Source organism: Megachile rotundata, chromosome 12 (genome assembly GCF_050947335.1).
Source record: "Megachile rotundata isolate GNS110a chromosome 12, iyMegRotu1, whole genome shotgun sequence".
In the NCBI taxonomy this organism is placed as follows: Eukaryota; Metazoa; Arthropoda; class Insecta; order Hymenoptera; family Megachilidae; genus Megachile; species Megachile rotundata.
In genome coordinates, this window is record NC_134994.1 from 10,966,420 (window position 1) to 10,982,586 (window position 16,167).

The following is a 16,167-nucleotide window of genomic DNA, read 5'->3' on the forward strand; positions in this document are numbered from 1 at the left end:
GCCCTTTAAAACTATTCAGCACACTACACTCTATGTTTCAATATCCATAAAATCACGAATAAAAAAATATAAAAAATCCTTCAATTAAATTGATACTATTTTGCACTGTTTTGTCCGTTCCATAAACGCCAAATTCTCGGCCGATTTTAGCTCACGGTTGTCAAACAATAAACGACATAAATACCGTCGACAGGGTAATATATTCGAGCCCCGCCCGAGGGAAATTAATCGGCAAACTCGAGCGAATTAAACCGAGCAAACAGGGTTATCAATTCATTTTATTCCAGTAAATGCGCGAATACGTGTAAACTCGGCTTTGAGGAAACTTCTGATACGAACGCAATTGACCGACATGTTAAATGGCATGTCAAGTGGTGAAGAAATCGTGTACTCAAGGAAAATCCTACAGGAAAACCGATCGAATAACGCTAACAAAAGACGCGAGTCAAGATTGCTTCTGCAGAATTCTAAACGTACCTTCGTGCCAGAGCGGTTTTCCTCCGTTCGATGTAATTATTTAACGCGATAACGTGCCATTTGTACGACTGCATTTTGCGCGCGAAAAAATTGCAAGTTTAAAACGCTGACATTTAAAACTGAATTTCTCGATCGTGTTAACCTTTTACTCGCTATTAATTGCTAAGAACGGTTGACATAAGTTGTGGATGGAAAAAAGACCACAGCTTCTGAAGATGTCACTGCAATTTTTATTTAACTCTTCACGTTCACTGTGAGTGAACCTGTCATTTTCAGAACCTAGAGTTTGCAAATACTATTACAATTTAAATAGTACTTGCTAGTTTGTCTTCTGTAAACAGTACTTACTCTTGATTGACAAATAACATAATTTTAAAGATGTATTTTGAGTTGTATTTTCCTCTGTTAACTCTAAGTCAAGTTTTACAAATTTTTGCTACAAAATTAAATTCACCTTACCTCGTTTTGACAACTTCCTGTCATGATAGTATTTGACACAAGTCGCACCAGTATACATAGGATAAATTATCGAATAAATTCTTTAGACTTCAAAGAAATAGTCTCTTAACAGTTCAGAAATTAAATCCAGCGATGATCGCCTCAATTGCGATATTTACGTGCTCGCAGTACGTCACAGACATTGCAAATGAAGAGAAGTTTAATATAACGCTTGAAATCCTTCTTTTGCGAAAGACTTAACTCGATATCGCGGCCAAGATAACCAACGAGAAAAGTCACTGACTTATACTTTTAAAAAAAAAGAGTCACCGCAATAAGCCGATGAAAAATCGCAGCTCGTTAAACATCTCATGACTCGTTTTATAATGTTGATTAAAGCGTACCAAAATGGCAGAAGAGTCGTTTTACAGCCGGCAATAAAATTCTCTGTAAATGTTTGTTTACATTGTAGTATTCAGATTAGCGAAATGTGTCGAATGTCAGCGACATGGAAGATTTTATCGTCGTGTCACTTCGCGGTGATTAGCGGGGCAATTGACGGTCGATTGGGATGCTTCGATCGATTCGGTTTTATTGCGTGGAGTGTTCCAGATTCTTCCTGATGCGCTGCCGGAAAATTATGGAAATATGGATCGCGGTTGGAGAGGAATTTGAGGAGGGAAGAGGGAAAATTTGGGTGTTTTAGGGGTTTGGAGGTTGAACTGGAAGGTGGAGAATTTGGGTATTTGAGGATTTGGGGATTTAAGGAGTTAGACATTTGAGAATTTGATAACCTGAGAAGGTGGAAGCTTGAAAATTCCAAACTTGAGAATTCGGGAACTTGAGAAGTTGGTAACTTGAGAATTCCAAGCTTCAGAATTCGGTAACTTGAGAATTCCACGCTTGAGAATTCGGTAACTTGAGAATTCCAAGCTTGAGGATTCGGTAACTTGAGAATTCCACGCTTGAGAATTCGGTAACTTGAGAATTCCAAGTTTGAGGATTCGGTAACTTGAGAATTCCACGCTTGAGAATTCGGTAACTTGAGAATTCCAAGCTTGAGAATTCGGTAACTTGAGAATTCCAAGCTTGAGAATTCGGTAACTTGAGAAGTTGGAAACTTGAGAGTTTGGTAACTTGAGAAGTTGGAAACTTGAGAGTTTGGTAACTTGAGAAGTTGGAAACTTGAGAATTCCAAGCTTGGGAATTCGGTAACTTGAGAAGTTGGAAACTTGAGAGTTTGGTAACTTGAGAAGTTGGAAACTTGAGAGTTTGGTAACTTGAGAAGTTGGAAACTTGAGAATTCCATGCTTGAGAATTCGGTAACTTGAGAAGTTCGAAACTTGAGAATTCAATAACTTGAGAATTCGGTAACTTGAGAATTTGGAAACTTAAAAATTTGGTAATCTCAGAAATTCCAAACTCAAGAATTCCAAACTTAAAAATTCCCAACTTCAGAATTCCATTCCTCAAGACCTCCAAAACTCAAAAACCCCAGACTTAAAATTTAAAAAATTTGAGCCCCTAAAAATCCTGAAATACCAAATTAACCATCCACATACTAAAAAATACATAAATTAAAAATTAGAAAATGCACTACCCCACCAGATTAAAAATACCAAACCACAACTATGACATTTAAACCTGTTTTATCGCATCTTTGAAGATGAAATCCAAAAGTATACGTAAATATGAAAATGTAAATATAAGTAGACAATCTTGACCTATACATGATATTGTCGTGTATTAGGTGTTCTAATCGAATCAGTGTCCCGGCGTCTCTTGTACCTGTTGATCATGATACACCTAACAAATCCCGTTTATAAATCCTGTTTCTCCGCATCGAACGAAATGTGTCTGTGCACGTGTTAACAATAACTTCCAACAAGACGTCAGCAAAGTTACTGCTCCGTTATCATCCGCATCTCGAAACTATCAACGCGTTAATCACAACGGTAATTGTTTTTTGCAATTCGCAGAATAAGCTTGGAACAAAGAATCAGATAAAATGAAGAAAAAGATGAAACTAATAACGCAGAAATAGTTTTCTATTTTTTGATTGTACGGTCACGTCTTCGCGATTGAGTAATCTATCAACTTTGATTGTGGGCTATTATCACGAGATTGCAGATGTGGTTAATTGATATACTAAGTGATGATGTGTTGAATCTGTCGAGAATTAGAGACCCAAAAAGTGTCTATTGAATTTTTGAAGCCACAAATATTTTTGTGTATCGCATGACGTCCTAATATCGTTAATTTGAAAAATGAATATTGCGAGGAAACAGCGGAAGTTTATGAGTCACAATATTATCTAGCCAGTTAAAGTCGGCGATAGTCGGATAGATCTCGATTCAAATGGAATCAGCGTTCTCGGATGACAACAATTCCGCGAACATATTGCACTCGTAAAAATTCATTAAAACCAACAACGGTGACAATTCATTGATTTCCCAGCGCGATACGAATGTTCCGTATATTCTTTTTTTTTCATTTTCAGATGACACAGTATCCGCTCAGTGCTAATTGTGAACGCGAATGCGTCGCATGACGTTGCTCGTTATGTTCCGCAATTAACTTAAAGTAATTGCTTTTAATAAGAGCCGATAAGCTGTCGTGCTACGAGCGACCGGCTGCACGACCATTCAACCGGCCGATCAATCGAATTTGCCATCGATTTTACACGATATCATGCATGTCACGTGGCCGTTCTTCCCCGTTCGTAAATCGTATCCGTGACGTCATTGAAAAGAAGGAAGGTAAATCCCGATTGCCGTAATTGCACGTACGGCATACCAATTGTTCAGAAATTCCTACGTACACGATTTTACCATTCAAATTTATGTTACTCCGTTCACGTAGGTGATTTCGCGAAACAGAATAAATTCGTCTTTACCGTTAATTACATAAACGGATCAAATCATATACAACGTAGCGGCTTCGTTAATACCCATGGATAAAACGTTTCCTAGTATTGCATATTCTTTTTACATGCTGAGTCACTTGTCTCAACGATTGTTTCTCGCGTGTACAACAATTGAGGAAAAACATAAAGGTATAAATCCAGACAAATTGCTCTTGTCAATCGATTTTGTACGCAACTGATATTCTTAACGATCGATAATTCTTCGAACTACTTGAAAACATTGTCTTCTTTGATAATCAGCTGAAGTTACTCGTTTTGTTAAAACTATATCGGTTTCTTTAAGTGGGTTTCTATTTGTGGTACAAAAGATAGCTTAAGATATTAAACTCCGTTATCGATTAGAATAATTTTAAATGTACGTGAACATTTTTTTGTGACTGTTTAACCATGCAGAGTAGAACAAGTTGATAAAAACTGGGAGAGTGAAAAAATGTATTCTATGGAAGATACAAATTAATGAGGTGATGAAATGAATCGTTGACGTAATCGGAATTTTTTCTAGGATGAATCAGGGATTCTGGTTTTGCGATAGGATTTTTGTGGTGAATGACTCGACGATTTTGGGGACTTAGAGATTTAATGGGTTGGGGAGTTCAAGGTTGGGTTGGGGAATTTAAGGTTAGGAATTTGGGAGAATTTAAGGTTAGGAATTTGGGAGAATTTAAGGTTAGGAATTTGGAGAATTTAAGGTTGAGAACTTGGAGAATTTAAAGTCAGACATTTGGGGAATTTAAGATTAGAATCTTAGAGATCTGAGGATTTAGGGATTTGGGAATTTATGAGTTTAGGAATTTGGGGCTTTAAGTATTAGAGAATTAGAGAATACGAAAATATAGAAATCTAGCAAAATTGGGATGTGACGAGTTGGAAATTAGAAAACTTGAAATTACATAAATTTGAGAATTTAGAAATTTAGGAATTTAAAAATTTCAAGCTTCTAAGTTTGGAAATTCTAAGCTTGAAAATTTGGAAATTCAACAATTTAGAAGTACAGAAATCCATCCATGGGATGTAGCAATTTGGAGATTAAGAAAGTGTACAAACTCGAGAGCACAAAAATTTAAGAATTGACAAACTTCTTTCGAAATCCATAAGTTCATAACTTCAAAAAATTAAAAACTCATCAATTTGTAGCTATCGTTTCCCCGAGGTGAAACATGCCTAATGAGCGCCATGACTAATGAACCCTAGATGACTCAAAAAATCCCCGAAGATAAGAAATCGCTAACCGTTGGCATCGTCGGCGTGTAAGGGCGCCAGTAGCATCGGTAGCTCGAGTGGAAATTCTTGATGCGCGACGTCGCAAATCAATTAATGATCTACGATCTACGATCCACTTGCAATAATCTCTCCCACCATCGTCGTCAAAGATAGCGCACGTGCGTACGCCCGGACGGCAACACGTCGCATCTGAATGCACATGAAGCGACTGAAGTACCGACAAACGACCTGAGGCTTCTTTTATCAGTCAACCACGACCGTGTGAGGCAAACGGTCGAGTACGCGCGACACTGCTGTATTTTCAGTGTGACGGTTTTTCCGATCCGCGATCCGGTTCGATTATCCTCGTACACGATTTTTATTGAACGCTGGATCGATCGTCGATCGCAGTGTTCGTCGAGGACTCGAGAACAGGTTTTCGTTTAACGGAACGAATACCGCTACTCGCGAAAACCGACGCGATTTTGAGAAAGGGCTCGAAGAGGCGCTGGTCAGAAGTGGCAGGGTTAATCGAAGACCGAGGAACAATACAGATTTTACTAGGAAACGTCGACACGCTGGCGCAAATTCTTCAATATATTGTCACCACGTGAGTATTCGATAAGCGTCTTTTGTCCTTCCGCGGTATTTCGAAGCATTATTATGTTATGATGACTAAGTGGCGTTTATTGTAACTCGTCTTTTTCACGGTCCGACTTATTTCGCGTTTACGAGTATTCGGTTCCGCGGCGGTGGTAAGTAGTCGCTGTTCCGAAGGAAACGTTTTGTCCCACGCGAAGCGAAAGAAAGAATTCTAAGAGTTGTTAATATCGGACGATACTCGTATCTGTGAGATCGTTGTTCCGAAAATGCGATATCGTTATCGCAAGGTTTCGTAGATCGATATAATTGGAGATTTATTTGTGCGAGTAACAAGTTCGTGTTAAACATCTTTATCGTTCGAGAACACGTTGTTAAATTAAACGATCTCGTAGGAACGATTGTTCCCAAGGGGACTCCTTAAAATGCTGCACAGCCATTTTTCGATTTCTTACACGCGCGTAATATAAATCCAACGACACGTGGACTCCGATTAGTAGTAATACAAGAACTAAGTTCCTCGTGTCGTTAGCGATACTGTGCTGATCTCGAGTATAATATTTCACGTGCTATCAAAACGTCTAGACACGAAAAAACCAAGAGCAACGACATTGAACGAACAATCACTACGTAGATACTCTTCTATATTATCGATTAATGAATAACCCTGAATGATCGATATCTGGTTATCAACTGTTCGTGTACCCAATAATAAGGTTTACAATTATCCGATAAGCCTCGAAGAAACAATAGATTGATTCTACGATGGAAAAAGAACTTATTCAATTGCCGTCTTTACAGCGCGAATCTTCGATCGTTTTACTTCTACACTCATGACTTTTGCTATTATAAATAAACTATTCTAGAGAATTTTCGACGTTTAACAGATCAAGGCTGACCGAAATAGGCAGGTCCGACGTGAAAGTATCACAGGTCGATCCCGGACTTTGCCAATTTCGAAGGGGATACTATAAGATTGTGCGTCAGCATCGAACTCGGTACGTTTCATTTTATTCTCAACACCTTCTACATTTTTTATTTCAATTCATTCTAACTCGTAACTTTTTCAAATTTTTTATTTCCCAAAATTCTCAGATAGTTAAACATCTAAATTTATAAATTTTTATGTTGCGAAATTTCCCTCTTGATGAAAATCAATTCTGATTTCAAAGAATGCATTTTAACAAAACATGTATCTTATAATAAGAAACTTATGGAGCGGTCATTTAACTGGTTCGGTACTTTTAGTGTTACATACTTAAATTTTATAAAATTGTCTTTCTGTTATATGCTAACTCGTAACTTTTTCAAATTTTCAAATTTCTAAATTTTTTCATTTTTCATTTCCCAAATTCTCAGATACTTAAACACCTAAATTTATAAATTTTTATGTTGCAAAATTTTCTTACTTAATCTCCGACTTGAACCCTTAATTTCTTAAATTCCCAAGTTTCCAAATTTAGCGACTTTGCAAATTCCGAATTTCGAAATTTTTCAAGTTTCTAAATTCCACAAATTCCTTAATTCCCCAGTACCTAAATTTCCCAATATTCTAAATTTTCCGAATTTCCAAATTTCCCAAATTTCTAAATTCCCCGATTCCTAAATTCCCTAATACCTAAATTTTTCGAATTTCCAAATTTTCCAATATTCCAAATTTCCCAAATTTTCCAAATTTCCCAAATTTCTAAATTCCCCAAATTCCTTAATTCCCCAGTACCCAAATTTCCCAATATTCTGAATTTTCCGAATTTCCAAATTTCCCAAATTTCTAAATTCCCCAATTCCTAAATTCCCTAATACCTAAATTTTCCGAATTTCCAAATTTCCCAAGTTTCTAAATTTCCCAATATTCCAAATTTTCCAAATTTCCAATTTTCCCAAATTTCTAAATTCCCCAAATTCCTTAATTCCCCAGTACCCAAATTTCCCAATATTCTGAATTTTCCGAATTTCCAAATTTCCCAAATTTCTAAATTTCCCAATTCCTAAATTCCCTAATACCTAAATTTTCCGAATTTCCAAATTTCCCAAGTTTCTAAATTCCCCAAATTCTCTAATTCCCCAGTATCTAAATTTCCCAATATTCCAAATTTTCCAAATTCCCCAAATTCCTTAATTCCCCAATACCCAAATTTCCCAACATTCTAAATTTTCCGAGTTTCCAAATTTCCCAACTTCCCAAATATCTCCCCAAATCTCAAACTCCCTCCCCATCTTCCCCTACCCCTAAATTCCCAAATATCCAAATTCCCTAATCCTCAATTTCCACTCCTAAATTCGTCCACGTATAAAATCTCCCAAATTCCTAAGTTCGAAAGTTGTTCAACTTTCTTCCAATTTCGAACAGGTAAAAACGAGTTCTACCAAATCTTCCTACATTACCGTATTTCGCGACTAAGTCCAAGGACCCACGTGTCAATCTTTGCTAAGGTCGTCCGTTTGACCGAATCATTGAAAAAAATTGCAGGTATGGTCGGTTTTCCGGACTCGTCGACTGAACCCACACTGCTGAACATCACTGATATAAAGTTAACTGACAGCGCGGTTCACAATGAGCGTTTAACAAACAAACTGAACGACAAGGGCGTCAAGGATCACGCGTTCACTATAGAACGGCACAACATGTCGAACGGCAAGGATAATTATGCGTTGGATTTCGACTGTATGGAGAAAGGCAACGACAACAAGCTGAGTCCGTCAGCGGAGATTAAGGCAGCGCCTGATGTCGTGAAGAAAGTGGCAGGTGAGCTAATTAACATACAATATGGGCTACAAAGTAGACACGGCCTTGACATACAGTATCGTTTCATTCGCGAATTTTATCGATATGAATCGTACGCCACGAGGTCACCGATCGTATGACTTTTACGCGGGCCTTCGTCTTGATGGTTTAACGAAATACGCGGTCAGATTAGAGGTGCCACCATCGTATATCATCGATATTTAACGACACACGGATGACTGCTTCGTTTAAACTTCATGCTTTATCTAACCTAATCTGCGCTATTTTCTTTACGCTACCTTGCCTTTGAACATAAATTTGATTAATTTTTATGGAGGACTTGCGACTATTTTTATGACTACTTTGCGTTTTGTTTGTTACGTGTGGACATTGTCGGACTAGGTTAAGTTAACTTAGGTTAGACTAGGTTAAGTTAGGTTAGATTTCGCCATTTTTCTCGAATTCCCACTCTCTCAAGCTCCCAATCTCCCAAATTTCCAATCTCTCAATTTCCAAATCTCCCAAATTTCCAATTTCTCAAATTCCCAATCTCCCAAATTCCCAACCTCTCAAAGTTCCAAACTCCCAAATTCCAAATCTCTCAAATTTCCCATCTCCCAAATTCCCAACCTCTCAAAGTTCCAAACTCTCAAATTCCCAATCTCTCAAATTCCCAATCTCTCAAAGTACCAATCTCCCAAATTACCAATCTCCCAAATTCCCACTCTCCCAAATTTCCAATCTCCCAAGTTTCCAAACTCTCAAATTTCCCATCTCTCAAATTCCAAATCTCCCAAATTTCCAATCTCTCAATTTCCAAATCTCCCAAATTTGCAATTTCTCAAATTCCCAATCTCTCAAAATTCCAAACTCCCAAATTCCCCATCTCTCAAACTTCCAATCTCCCAAATTCCCAAATTTCCAAATCCCCAAATCCCCAAATCCCTAAATTTCCAATCTCCCAAATTCCCAAATCCCCAAATCCTCAAATTCCTAAACTACCAAACTTTGACTCCCATTCAAATTTCAAGTACGATTATTTGAACTCCCGATATTGTAACGTTATTAGTCTCCATGTTATTGACATTTATGGAGAAAATTTCGTGATTACCGATATTAATGAATAACATTGTCGATATCAGCTCGCTGGGTTGTGTTGGCACGAGCGATGATAACGCGTGAGCTCTTTATTGTTCGAGCGATTCTATTAAAGCGCTCTAATGGTTACAGAATCGAAAGAAGCCCGTTTTTGATAATAGAAATCTGGTGGCCTAATTAATCGCGAGCGCGTGTGTCGATAGCGCTATCATCCCGTCGGCGATGCCGGCGTAGCAAGTAGGAAATAATCGCATGTTGCGCATTTGCAAGACGTCGTATAAATAATAACAATCATTTTAACGCGATAACCTCACACATTATTATCCGTCGACGCACAGAAACGTTAAGCTCGTTCAATACACGTGCTCGACCACGTCTGAATTCAACGAAGTGGCGAATCTTGTCCGGGAATTAAAGCGAATCAGAAGGAAAGTTTGTCGATAAGGAGAATTAATGGTAATAGCGCGATGATTCTCGACGGCATTTCATTTAATGTTAATGAAACGTCGTCGACGCGTGGCACGGTAGAATGTGAGATGTATTGGTTTCTCGGTAGCGGGTCTGAAAAACCCTAACGGACAAAAGAACAAAACGGACATGTCACTGCCCAATCTCGGTGGTGGATCACTTTCCAGTGGAAGTTCCCTAGTGACGATCTCTTCCGTCGAAAATTCAGATCCTGATCCTGACTTTCGTAATAACACGGACGGATTCGGCAACAACTCCTTCAGAAACGAAAGATGGTATCATACCACCCTGCAAGTCGCCGTGCCTTTCTTCATCGCCGGAATAGGTACGATCGGAGCCGGTCTCGTTCAAGACCAGGTCAAGGTACGTTTAACCTTTAGTAACTCTAACCACTAGTATACCTTGAGAACTTTTTAAAATCTAGCTTCGAACCTTGAATCTTCGAGTCTCTATTTCTAGACCTCTCAATTCATAAATTTTGCAAGACCAGACATTTTGAAATTTTCAGAAATAATTCTTCCAACACGTCGCTTAAAAATGAGTAGCCATAGTTTGAAACCTTGTGATTATCTCATATTTATAAATAAACAGAGTAAACTCAAATAGAAAGATCGTAAATCACGTATTTTTCCGCGAACCGTCTCTTATCGATCGTGCACTTTCATATCTGAAGATAATGTTAGAATGCGACTTTCTTTTATTTACCACAATGTATCCAACAAGAAAAAAAAGAAAATACAATTGTCTTGAGACAACAGTAATAATCTCGTAAGCACCAACCCTCCGCCATTCAAACATTCAAGAGCCAAGATTTTATCGGTTTCCAGCAGCGCAGAAATTCTTGGAGAACAATTAACATTCCCGGTTACGTTCCTTCGGCACCCTCTTTAATTAAACATCGTCTGTTCTAGGACTGGCCAGTATTTAAAGCCGTTTCTCAACTGTTCATCTTGGTGCCTCCTCTGTTAGGGTTGAAGGGCAATCTCGACATGTGTCTCGCTTCTCGTTTGTCCACGCAAGCGAATCTTGGAAATATGCACGGTTTCCGAGAAATAGCGAAAATGATTATCGGTAACATTGCGTTGGTGCAGATTCAAGCGATCGTCGCAGCCATTTTGGTCGCCATTTTCGCCATCGTTGTTAACGCCATCACGGAAGGTGCCGCGTACACCTTCGTGTGGGACCACTGCCTGTTGCTGATCGCCTCCAGTGTTTGCACTGCCACCAGTTCGTGTTTTATTTTAGGTGAGGTTCTCATTGGTTTATTGGGGCATCATTATGTAGCTTTAAGGTTATCGACATTGGTGTAACTGGGATTTTTGACTGGGAAGAGGATGCTGGTTTTGTGGTGTGGTCGAAGGTAGATATGGAATGATGGGAATTTTCGGGTTAAGAAATGGATCATTTGGAAATTTGGAATGTGGAGGGTTAGAAATTGGGAATTTAGGGATTTGGGGATTTGGAAATTTGGGAGACTGGGAATTTGGGAAATTGGGAATTTGAGAGATTGGGAATTTGGGAAAGTGGGAATTTGGGAGAGTGGGAATTTGGGAGATTGGGAATTTGAGAGATTGGAAATTTGGGAGCGTGGGAATTTGTGTGATTGGGAATTTGAGAGATTGGAAATTTGAGAGAGTGGGAATTTGAGAGATTGGGAATTTGGGAGATTGGGAATTTGAAAGATTGAGAATTTGGGAAATTGGGAACTTGGGAGATTGGGAACTTGGGAGATTGGGAACTTGGGAGATTGGGAACTTGGGAGATTGGGAATTTGAGAGATTGGGAATTTGAGAGATTGGAAATTTGGGAGAGTGGGAATTTGAGAGATTGGGAATTTGGGAGAGTGGGAATTTGAGAGATTGGGAATTTGGGAGATTGGAAATTTGGAAAATTGGGAATTTGGGAGAGTGGGAATTTGAGAGATTGGAAATTTGGAAGATTGGGAATTTGGGAGAGTGAGAATTTGGAAGAGTGGGAATTTGAGAGTTTGGGAAATTTGAGAATTTGGGAATTTGGAAATTTAGAAATTTAGAAATTTAGTAATTTGAGAATTTGAGAATCTTTAAATTGGGAAAAAGCTACCCTACATTCCAAAAACCAACCTCCGCCTCCCACCCAGTTACACCAACATCAGCAAACAACTAGCAAACATAAATCGAATCATTTTGAGTACACAGAAAAGTACCATTCTGCTTTACATTGGTAATCAAACGTTCTTACACAACGCAGCAATTAAAGGGAATATTTTTTAATCCGTCATCTACATATCATGAAATCTTAATGTTTTTTTTCCAGATTTCGTAATGATCGCCGTAATCATGATATCGTTTCGATGTAAAATGAATCCAGACAATCTGGCTACGCCCTTGGCAGCGTCATTCGGAGACGTAGTGTCAATCAGCGTGTTATCTACGATAGCTTCAGCGTTTTTCGGACGGATGTCCGGGGAACCTTGGCTTTTATACGTTGTAATCTGCTGCTACTTTCTGATTTTACCATTTTGGATCTACGTAGTACTCAAAAATAAATACACAAGAAACGTTTTAACTTCTGGATGGGTTCCGGTATTATCGGCTCTGTGTATCAGTGGGTTAGTATATTTTTTATCAATAATTATATAACTAGTTAACAGAAATCGCGATAAAGCACTTATCGATGTTTATGTTTTAATCCAGGTTAGGTGGCTTGGTACTCGATCAAGTTGTCAATTCTTTCAACGGATTCGTGATCTTTCAACCAATCATAAACGGAATTGGCGGTAATTTGGTTTCCGTACAAGCATCTCGAATCTCAACCACGTTACACCAGACGTCCATTATGGGGATTTTACCGCCGCATTCGAAAATGTTCATTGCGCCGTGGAAGGCGCTATTTAAAGGCTGTAAGTGATGCAAGACTAACTAATGTTGCAGTATTATGCCAGTGGCGTAACTAGCTCGGGTGGTCACCCTTGAAATATCGGAGGTTTACTTCTTTTCTCTTGTAGTCGAATTTTGGAGATTTCAAGGTACATTTCATGACTTCTACATTAATAGATTTTCTGATTTCTTAATTAGTAGATTGAGATATTTTTGAATAGCAAGTTTGTACAGTGCAAGATGTTATATTCCCAAATTTCTTATTTTTAAACCTCAATGTTTCTAAATTCCTATATTTTACGAGTTATCTTTCAAAATTCTCAAGTCTTCACATACTCACATCTGCAAAGCTCAAAATCTTCAAATTCTCAGATTTACCAATTCCTAAATTCTGAACATTCTAAATCTCCAAAGTCTCAAATATCCAAATCCTTGAGTTCCCAAATCTCCCAAATTCCCAATCTCCCAAATTCCCAATCTCCCAAATTCCCACTCTCCCAAATTTCCAATCTCCCAAGTTTCCAATCTCTCAAAATTCCAAACTCTCAAATTCCCAATCTCCCAAATTCCCAATCTCCCAAATTCCCAATCTCCCAAATTCCCACTCTCCCAAATTTCCAATCTCCCAAGTTTCCAATCTCTCAAAATTCCAAACTCTCAAATTCCCAATCTCTCAAATTCCCAATCTCTCAAAGTTCCAATCTCCCAAATTTCCAATCTCCCAAGTTTCCAATCTCTTAAAATTCCAAACTCTCAAATTCCCAATCTCTCAAAGTTCCAATCTCCCAAATTCCCAATCTCCCAAATTCCCACTCTCCCAAATTTCCAATCTCCCAAGTTTCCAATCTCTCAAAATTCCAAACTCTCAAATTCCCAATCTCTCAAAGTTCCAATCTCCCAAATTCCCAATCTCCCAAATTCCCACTCTCCCAAATTTCCAATCTCCCAAGTTTCCAATCTCTCAAAGTTCCAAACTCTCAAATTCCAAATCTCCCAAGTTCCCAATCTCTCAAATTCCCACTCTCCCAAATTTCCAATCTCCCAAGTTTCCAATCTCTCAAAGTTCCAAACTCTCAAATTCCAAATCTCCCAAGTTCCCAATCTCTCAAATTCCAAATCTCCCAAGTTCCCAATCTCTCAAAGTTCCAAACTCTCAAATTCCAAATCTCCCAGGTTCCCACTCTCCCAAATTTCCAATCTCCCAAGTTTCCAATCTCTCAAAGTTCCAAACTCTCAAATTCCCAATCTCCCAAATTCCCAATCTTCCAAATTCCCAAATTTCCAAATCCCCAAATCCCCAAATCCCCAAATTACCAAATCTCCAAACTCCCCAATCGACCCAGTGTCCATCACAATTCATCGACACAATTATCAATTATACAATCGACACTTACTGACCCACCCTACGAAAGAATGCTAGTTACGCCAATGCGTGGCGCATTTTTCGCGGTTACCATAACAGCTTGCGTAATACATAACGCTCTCGCTTTCGTTTCTCTAGCACCGTACGCGAAAACGGCCAGAATACTCATTTGCATGGCAATTTTTGGCGAAACGATCTTCATTTTCGTCGCTGACTACATCAAATACCGTACCTCGACGATACACGTGTACTTCGTGCTGTCTTACATCTTCGTGGCTGTTCTTCAGGTTCGTAGAACAGTGGCATCGAACTCGTATCGAAAAAGTGAAAGGCTCGATTGAAAAAAAATGTGATATTTATTTCTCAGGTTATGGTGCTGCTTTACGTAGCTCATATCATTATTCACGCTATGTGGCGGTACAAAATCGACCCGGACAACTCGGCCATCCCGTACCTGACCGCTTTAGGCGATTTGTCGGGAACGATATTCCTCGCTGCAGCGTTTTGGTTCCTAATAAGTATTCATCAACCTTATGGCAAGTAAAAAACAGTTGGACTGGCGGAGGACGCAAGGTAGATTGCGTGTCAAGTTGTCAGTTTCGTCTGTGATTTTTGGACGGTGTCGAGACGCACCGATAGCAAAAAGTGTACAAAAGAAAATGTCGAAGGACGTTGAAGATTAACGAGGAAGTATTTCGTAGAATTCAACGTGTTAGTCACGGGTTGAAAGAGATTGTTTTACTTCGTTAAGCGGAACGTCTTAATGATACGTGTACTACGTTAATTAATTGTCGCACGATCAAAGGTACAGTTGATCTTGAAATACGTGAAGAGGAAAACACAGTAACTGTAAGGCTACCGTAACTAATTAGTTCGCGGGAACGACCTGTGTCATGATGTAATCGGTTATGTGACCCCTTAAGGATACAGTCGTTATTGAACGAAGGAAAAGGTCAACGTTGATCGGCGATTGTTCGGTAACGTTTCAATTTTTTATGATCGGTTTCTTAATTTTTAATTGCAACAAGCACCGCTTGGCGAGTCGATGGAACTCGAGAAAGTATTTTAAACCGCATATTTGCGCGCATTGTACATTTATCGTATTATCGTGTATGAGCGGAAGACCTAGTCAGTATTTTAACACTGATTAAGAATCATGTTGTGAAATGAAGATACAGTAGCTGAATATAAATTTGTATTATAATAGATTGTTTTTTTAACTTGAAGGAGTATCACATAGATATTTCATAGATTGTAGATAGAATTTATTTCAAAATCTTTTATCGATGGTAGAAATTTAGGTGAATCTTTTAGAGCTAGCAGAGTTAATGTTACATGTATGGAAAGTTCTCTTTCTCTAAACTACTTGCTAGGATAGTAATATTGTAGTATTTTAAATTATTAAAATTATGTACATTACGCGTTACGACAATTATGTGTATTATATTTGATGACTGCTTTTTTTAATATGGGGTCGATGCTACCATACATTACTTGAAACAGTTTAAATTGTTCGCAAAATAAATAGAATTAGGTACACAATGTTTTTAATTCCTTAAGCAGCGCTGTATCTAATGAATAATAAATTGTTTTGCTCTGTAATCCTATATTTGTTATGAGTTCGTGAATGATAGTTGCTTGAATAAGACTACATAAATGTAATTCAGGACTTATTTCATAACAACCACAAACCACAATTACGTTAAACAAGACTGAGACAATTAGTATTCGATACCTTTATTTATAGCATGTTCCATTATACTTCACAAAACCTTAATCAGGTTTGAACAATAAAGAATTTTATGATATTATGGACATATATTCTATAATCCCTAACAAACCTACAGAAACTAATATAACTATAAACATTTTTTAATATGTTGTATATGAAATATACAAAAACAGAAAACTAACCTCTTAGATTTGATAGGATTTATAAATACTCTTTAATGTATCACTATGTAATATTTATCATACATTATTCTAACGAGATATATATCAAATGTCGCATTAT

The 16,167-nt window shown here is 38.1% G+C and overlaps 2 protein-coding genes across 11 annotated transcripts in view; one reads left to right on the forward strand and one right to left on the reverse strand.

The window, feature by feature from the left end:
• The window catches only part of LOC100879920 (cell adhesion molecule Dscam2), a 234,992-nt gene that overhangs the window by 218,023 nt on the left and 802 nt on the right, over nt 1–16,167 (reverse strand). The window contains exon 1 of one of the 6 annotated variants that reach the window (XM_076537964.1): nt 8,027–8,167. The exons of the other annotated variants lie outside the window; for them this stretch is intronic. The gene's annotated coding sequence lies outside the window, so the exon portion shown is untranslated. Of the gene's footprint in view, nt 1–8,026; nt 8,168–16,167 lie in introns of those variants that run through there. 6 annotated transcript variants of the gene reach the window in all.
• Nucleotides 2,669–15,964, forward strand: LOC100877392 (solute carrier family 41 member 3). Of its 5 annotated transcripts, XM_076537975.1 has the most exons (12): nt 2,670–2,870; nt 3,416–3,674; nt 3,778–3,970; nt 4,976–5,651; nt 6,529–6,639; nt 8,112–8,387; nt 10,021–10,295; nt 10,844–11,177; nt 12,228–12,522; nt 12,608–12,813; nt 14,292–14,440; nt 14,521–15,964. In XM_076537975.1, exons 6-12 carry the CDS (start codon nt 8,114–8,116, stop codon nt 14,695–14,697), a joined length of 1,710 nt encoding a protein of 569 aa, XP_076394090.1. In that variant the 5' UTR covers nt 2,670–2,870; nt 3,416–3,674; nt 3,778–3,970; nt 4,976–5,651; nt 6,529–6,639; nt 8,112–8,113; the 3' UTR covers nt 14,698–15,964. The 5 variants fall into 5 exon arrangements, with proteins under 5 accessions (XP_012138224.1, XP_076394090.1, XP_076394091.1 ...); XM_012282834.2 differs by having other exon boundaries at nt 2,669–2,870; nt 3,416–3,970; nt 10,141–10,295; XM_076537976.1 differs by lacking the exon at nt 3,778–3,970.

Coding starts and splice junctions, on each gene's coding strand:
- LOC100877392 (XM_076537975.1), top strand. CDS start 8,114: ATGGTCGGTTTTCCGGACTCGTCGACTGAACCCACACTGCTGAACATC. Junction 10,296..10,843: donor TCGTTCAAGACCAGGTCAAG/GTACGTTTAACC, acceptor CGTCTGTTCTAG/GACTGGCCAGTATTTAAAGC. Junction 11,178..12,227: donor CAGTTCGTGTTTTATTTTAG/GTGAGGTTCTCA, acceptor TTTTTTTTCCAG/ATTTCGTAATGATCGCCGTA.